General features: G+C 48.4%; 1 protein-coding gene across 1 annotated transcript in view; it reads right to left on the minus strand.

The window, feature by feature from the left end:
• Positions 1–442: 442 nt before the first annotated feature.
• ATP5MJ (ATP synthase membrane subunit j) overlaps positions 443–7,374 on the minus strand; it is a 27,019-nt gene continuing 20,087 nt past the window's right edge. The window contains exons 3-5 of the mRNA XM_083166105.1: positions 5,762–5,885; positions 2,130–2,153; positions 443–587 (exon numbers count right to left, since the gene is read on the minus strand). Coding sequence (XP_083022231.1) covers positions 568–587; positions 2,130–2,153; positions 5,762–5,885 — 168 coding nt within the window. The 3' untranslated portion in view covers positions 443–567. The remainder of the gene's footprint in view (positions 588–2,129; positions 2,154–5,761; positions 5,886–7,374) is intronic.

Below are 7,374 nucleotides of genomic sequence, written 5' to 3' on the forward strand. Positions count from 1 at the left end.
TTTTGTGGAGGTGTTTAATAATGCACAGGAACTATAGCTTAAGACCCCCATACCTTACAATGTCTTCTCCCAAGAAGCTCTCGTTGCCGATCCCCACTGAGCCGCCGGGAACTTCCCGGGATGCAGGATCTCATGTGATATATTGCATGCAATCCCATTTCACGCTGCCGAGAGTCTGTCCGAGTCGAAGGTCGGATTTGAAAGCAACTCCGATGCGCACAGGACCACACATCCGATCGGATCCAACACTTGCAATTTGTCCACTTCACACAATTTCTCGACCCAATCCGTCGGAATCGGATGAAAAGGGGCCAAATTGCACTAGTGTATGGAAAGCACAACAGTCCCTGGTCACATGATCACCATTGTACTGCATGCCGTAGAGCCACTAGTTGCTAAGCAGCTGCATAGGATGTAAAGCAAACAACGGAATATCAGAACACATTTTGAAAAAACAACTTTATTAAATATCACAGAATGCATCAGGCTGTTCTCTGTGCTTTAACCAGTCCTGCGCCCTAGATGGAGACAGGGGATTCGGGATAACGGACATGCCAGGTAATTGTTCTAATGGTGCCCAGAGGACTCTGAAACAAAAAAAATAAGGTTCAAATTAACGATTATCCCGATCAATATGTTTCTGCAGCATCTAGAACCAAAGCTGTTAAACCACATTTCTTATATTTTGATACGTGTTTCCTAGCACGGCGCCCATCGCATTGCAGACCATAAGGCATACGATGGTATGCAATGCAATGTTACGCGATGGCAGCCAATGTTATGCAATTTAAAATCGTATACCATCGCATTGTATGCCATATACAATGGTATACGATTTAAAATTGTATAAGCACCCTAATGGGTGTTTTCAATGTTAAATGTGCCCCCTATAAGATAAATAATTGTATAAGCACCGTAATGGGGGCTTACTATGTTAAAAGCACCACCAACGCCACCCGTGCTATCAACTCCATCCCGAAGCGTGGCGAGCGCGGCGGTACACGTCCTCCGACCTTTTCATACCGCCACTATCCACGTCGGCATGGAGTTGATTTTATATAGTGTGGCGAGCGCAGTGAGCCACCGAGCCCGAAGCGTGGCAAGCCCCGCGAGGGGGGCGCGTATTACTTTACATGTATTCCGCTCGCCACACTATATAAAATCAACTCCACGCCGACGTGGATAGTGGCGGTATAAAAAGGTCGGAGGACGCGTACCGTGCGCTCGCCACGCTTCGGGATGACGTTGACAGGGGGGGTGCATTTATCATTGTAAGCACCCATTGAGGGGCTTATACAATTTATAATCGCATGGCATGCCATATGCCCGCATGCAAGGCGATGAGATGTCATACAACTTAATATGGTGGGCGCCGTGCTAGGAAACAAGAACCCGTATTTCCCCTCCTTCATATGGGCACCTACTGGTGGGTATGAATGAACTGGGCCGGTCACACACCCAGACGGAGGCGGTTATTTGCCGGCTGAACCCTCAGGACCAGCGAGACCACTGAGGCAGATCTTATTCAGGAAACACTTGGGTCGACCACTGAAGGTCAACAGGGTTGGAAGGTCGACAATGGCAAGGTCGACATGAGTTGTTTATGTGTTTACCATCCTCTAGGGAAGGCATGTCCAAACTATGGCCTCCAGCTGTTGTAAAGCTACAAGTCCCAGCATGCCTTGCCACAGTTTTGCTATTAGGTAATGCTAGAACTATGGCAAGGCATGCTGGGATGTGTAGTTTGGACATGCCTGCACTAGGGCGTGGAGAGAGATTATAATAGTGTGCCCGTAGCATGGCGACTCATGCACAGGGACGTGGTACACTTTGACGGTGTCCATGTCGGCATAGGGGACAAAAAAAAAAAAAAAAAAAAAAAAAAAAAGAGTGAAACACTCATGTCCACCCTTTGGCTGTCGACATAGCCATTGTCGACCTTCAGTGGGTGGAGCCAATGACCCATACCCCCCAGTGAACAGATGGGCTGCATGCTCATGGACAGGAATACCCCTTTCACACACACATCTAACACCTGGGTAATTACTGGCAATAGGTCATTTGGAATGAATAAGGATTAGAATCAGATGCTCCCCACAGTGCTATGGTGAGGCCCGTGCTATACTTACTGCTGTCTTTTACAGCCTTCTTGCCTGTAAGGAAACAAAAAAGCCATTAGGGTACAGATTGGTGCTCACAGTATAAGATACTTCATGTATTAAACATTACCCCTTTTTCCACTAGAAACATGGGTCAGACCCGGTAATTTGTACCTGGACCGATACCGGACTGGACCTGGGTTTTAGGCACACTTCCACTACAGTGCTACCCGGTAAATTGCTGGATCAGCCCCATTTACACTTAAGTAAGTCCTGGTTTTTCCTATAGGCTTGGTGAAGCGCCACCATTTAAGAAAACATTTCCTTGGGGCAGTCCATCAGCCACTGCCCGTCCCTCGGCTATTCGGCATGACGCCACACACAGCTGGGGGAGAGAGCCGGGGCCAGGCAGCTGCTTAAACTGAGTGTAGCGCTGATCTCAGCGGCACTGCCCGGCGGGAGGGAGCACAGGGAGTGGCACTCCCGAGAATTTTCAGGGTTTGCCAGTCCACGCACTGGCGCATACCCCAGAAAAGTCTTGGGAGTGCCAGTGAAGGGGTTAAAGAAGAGACCATAAATATTTTTATGAAAAAAAAAAAAAGTTTGTACTTTTATTTTAGTCCCAAATATTCAAACGTAAAAGTGCCAATAAACACGTACAAAACGCACATAACAATACCCCAGCAGCTCCAATCAGCTCTGTTGTATATAAATATACCGGGTCGGGAGCGATTCCACTACCCCTTATCCCAGGTGCAAACCTGGTCCAACCCTGATCATCACCTGGGTTGGATTGCTGGGGTATGACAATGTGCATGTGTCCACATTAGGGCTGGTCACAGACGCTTCTCCAGTGATAGGCGTCAACAGATCAACGGCAGGTTCTATTCAGAACCATGTGAATGGCGTTAGGGGAGGGAGTTCCTGCTGCTACTCTAATCAGTGCGCTGCCAGGTCTGGGAAGGCCGGCACTCGCGGGTGTTCAGTCACAAGTACCAGCATTTGTTTACACAACCCTAGTTTTATAGGATTTCTGCTTGCATCACAGCTAGGAGATGGAGTGTGTGGGGGAGGGTGATGGGCATGAAAAAAAAGGCAACGTACAGTAATGAATATTCATTACAGAGACAGATCTATACTCCATAAGCATGTATATACAACTATGGCCCTAATTCAGATCTGATCGCTGTACAAATTTGGGTACTTGTTTCCTAGCACGGCCACACCGATTCTAATCGGGGGCATCGCAGGTAAAAAAATCTCATCGGTCGCATTGCATGCGTGCTAAAAAATCGCATGCGATGGTCCCGACGCGATGCCCCCGATTTCCCATAGGGAACAATGTTAAATGCCTCAATTTACCCAAATGAACAGGGAACAATGTTAAATGGTCCAGAAACCCCCAAAAACACCCCAGAACAGTGAAATGGCCACCCAAAATTAGTTAACGCCACCCCACGATCAACGTGAACCCGAAGCGTGGTGAGCGCAGCGAGCTCGCGAGGGGCGGCGGTACGCGTCCTCCGACCTTTTCATACCCCCACTATCCACGTCGGCGTGGAGTTGAGAATAGAATAGTGTGGCGAGCTCAGCGAGCCACCGAGCCCGAAGCGTGGCGAGCGCAGCGAGCCCCGCGGATACCTTCACAGTTATACGCGTCCCCTCGCGGGCTTCACGTTTACCTGTGAAGGTATCCGCTGCGCTCGCCACGCTTCGGGCTCGCTGCGCTCGCCACACTATTCTATTCTCAACTCCACGCCGACGTGGATAGTGGGGGTATGAAAAGGTCGGAGGACGCGTACCGCCGCCCCTCGTGGGCTCGCTGCGCTCGCCACGCTTCGGGTTCACGTTGATCGTGGGGTGGCGTTAACTAATTTTGGGGGGCCATTTCACTGTTCTGGGGTGTTTTTGGGGTTTTCTGGACCATTTAACATTGTTCCCTGTTGATTTGGGTAAATTGAGCCATTTAACATTGTTCCCTATGGGAAATCGGGGCCATCGCGTCGGGACCATTTAATGCTTATTTAGCCGCATGCGACGCGACCGACGCGATTTTTTAACTTTTCAATGCATTTCAATGGGAAATCGGGTACATCGCGTCGGGGGCCATCGCATACCACTATTAAGGGCACAAGATCAATGCGATTGTGGCCATGCTAGGAAACAAGTACCCAAATTTGTTCTCAAAATGGGCAAAACCATGTGCACTGCAGGTGGGGCAGATGTAACAGAGCAGAGAGAGTTAGATTTCTGTGCAGGGTAAATATTGGCTGCATTATTTTTACACTGCAATTTAGATTTCAGTTTCAACACACCGCACCCAAATCTAATTCTCTCTGCACATGTTACATCTGCCCCACCTGCAGTGCACATAGTTTTGCCCATTTTGAGAACAAATTTGTACTGCGATCAGATCTGAATAAGGGCCTATATTTGTGTTGTATGTACAAATGGACAGGTAATGGGGGTGCAATGTTTCAGCAGAACCGTGTGCGATACGCAGCTGCGCACATAGCAGGCGATCATATGAAAGAAAGCCACGCTCATAACAAAGCAGGGATGGGGAACCTTCGGCCCTCCAGCTGTTGCGGAACTACACATCCCAGCATGCTCTGCTACAGCATTGCTATGTGGCAATACTAAAACTGTTGCAGGGCATGCTGGGATGTGTAGTTCAACAACAGCTGGAGGGCTGAAGGTTCCCCATCCCGGCTTTTAGAGTTATGAGCGTGGCTTTCTTTTATATTGTTTTTGCCGAGCGATGATGTGAAAATCGCTGAACGATAAATTGGTCAGTGGTTTTACTCGGCCGGCAATGATGCGCTTATCGCCTGCCCATACAATCTAGCAGAATTTGAGCTCAAAGTGACTAAAAACAGGAAGACTGAGATACTTTGATTTCAAAATGGCCTAGTGTGAGGTTGGCAGGACCCATGCAAAATAAAGGAAGGGGCACAGCCACGACCCCCGAAAAAATAAAAAACACCTTGTAATTTGTGCGGATAGATGAGCGCAGTAGCGGTCTCTCTCCCCAGGTCAGCACACGGCACTGAGCCGCGTGTGCTGAGCCGAGAAGAGAGGTTGCGCTGCTGTGGCAGCTTGTCATCGCTCTACCGAATGCTTGGCTTCTTGCAAGGAGGGAGCGGGCCAGCAGACCTTGGCAGAAGGCACTGCAACCCCCACCACTCTCGAGGCCACTACTTAAGAGACTCAACTAAAAAAGTGTCATTGTGTGAGGTCCAAACGCAACCCGGCAGGTGACTAATGTTGGTATCTCTATGCACACACATAAAGAGGCCATAAGGACTATCCAGGATTTTCATGTGTATGTACAGATGTAGTGCTGCTCATCCAATGCCGTGGCTCGCCAGACCACCCCCGCTGGCAAGCGGACACTACATCTGACTGGGATGCGTGTCCCGGTTTCCCGTGGTGGGGGCTGGCGGCAAGGCGCGTGCCAGCCCCTGCAAAGAGGACACCCGCTCCATCTGTATATATGTAATTAATCACACATTAATTGCATGAATCAGGTTACAATATATTATGTGAAAGCTCAGCAAAAAAGGACACAAACATTCTGTAACTAGAATATTGGGAGCCGCCTGGACAAGGCTGGCATACAGGACCTGACATTGTATCAAGTATGCAAATGAGAAACTTACCTCCGTATGATAATTTATAGTAGGAGTAAGCCACCAGGGAGAAACCAACCCAAATCTCTTGGTAAGCCTGGGCATAGTATGGCTTTGCTATTGCCCACAGTGAAGCAAGACCTTTTCCTGACATCTGAAAAACAAACCACATGGTTTAATATGAATACTAGGTTTCCACCATAAGATATAATGCTAGAACGATGTGTAAGCGCCACATTTCCGAGGTAATATTTTGTGCTTCACACATATAATGTCTCCTCATTAGCAGGATTCATTTATGCCACAGACGAATCAGAACGGAGCGGTAGATTATGATGCAATAGGAAAAGTCTGATCACATGAAATTGGTGTCCGTACATTTTATAGTACAGTGCAGTTCTTCAGATTACTCTGCCTGATGCGCACTGATGGGGACACCAGGACTGTACATACAAAGTGTTATATTAAGGGATGCCAATTCAGAGGCATTTTTTTTCAATCCTGGGCTTCGGGATTGAAAAATGCGCAATCCCAGGATCCGCGGGACTGGCCTCCCTAATTAAACCCACACACACACACACACACACACACACACACGGCACATACTCACATGGTGCAGCAGTGGCAGCCAATCAGTGCGGGCGCCAGGGCAGTTCGGCGGTGCGGGCCTGGTGTTCTTGCCAAAAACAGGCGGCTGCGGGTTACGCCAGAAGGGGCTGAGCGGTGCAGCCTGCACAGCGTGACCTCTGACTGTAACGCTATACAGAGCTTTATGCCAGGGAACGGGAAAAGCCTGGCAGCGTCTGAAGCAGGTGCTCAGACGCTACCCGGCGTTAGACTGCGCAGTGAATGAAAACTCTAATCCCAGGATCGCGCACCCTAGTTATAGTGCGCTTTGTTTTTCACGTACAAGAAATATATGTTATATCCACCATTCAAATATACATTTGAATGGCAGATATCGGTGGTTCATCGGCCTGTGTAGTTTCACCTATTACATTGTCCATAAATAATTTTAAATAGTCCTGAATCACCAACCAAGGGCACCTCTGCGAGTGCCTGAATGTACCCAGTTTAGGAACCAGCGCTGAAGAGCAGGCATGGCCAAACGGTGGTCCTCCAGCTGTTGTGAAACTACAAGTCCCATCATGCCTTGCCACAGTTTTGCTATTAGGGAATGCGAAAACCATGGCAAGGCATGCTGGGACGTGTAGTTTCACAACAGCTGGAGGGCTACAGTTTGGACACGCATGGTCTTTTAATTTTTCTTTATATAATTTAGCTCATGTTGCTACATTTTTTGGTTGATAAAGGTCACATTGACTGCATATGAGCATATGCACTTACCAAAAGGGTGTCTAATATTCCAACCGTATCCAGCACATAGTTTGTTCGGATGGCAGTGCGTATGCAAATGCTTCATTGGCTGCGTTCACAGACACATCGGGTGTACGCACAAGCCGACAGCCGGGACTACATATCATTCATGGACTGTATAAGGAATAACTCGTCCGAACATTATGGAGGAATGACGGGTACTTATATGTTAGTTGGGCGCCCACTATAGTTACTACGCTCATACCCCCACTATCCATGTCGACATGGAGGTGCTTCTATATAGTGTGGCGAGCCCCGTGAGCTTA

The sequence above is a fragment of the Crinia signifera genome, chromosome 12, assembly GCF_055691185.1.
Source record: "Crinia signifera chromosome 12, ASM5569118v1, whole genome shotgun sequence".
Classification (NCBI taxonomy): Eukaryota; Metazoa; Chordata; class Amphibia; order Anura; family Myobatrachidae; genus Crinia; species Crinia signifera.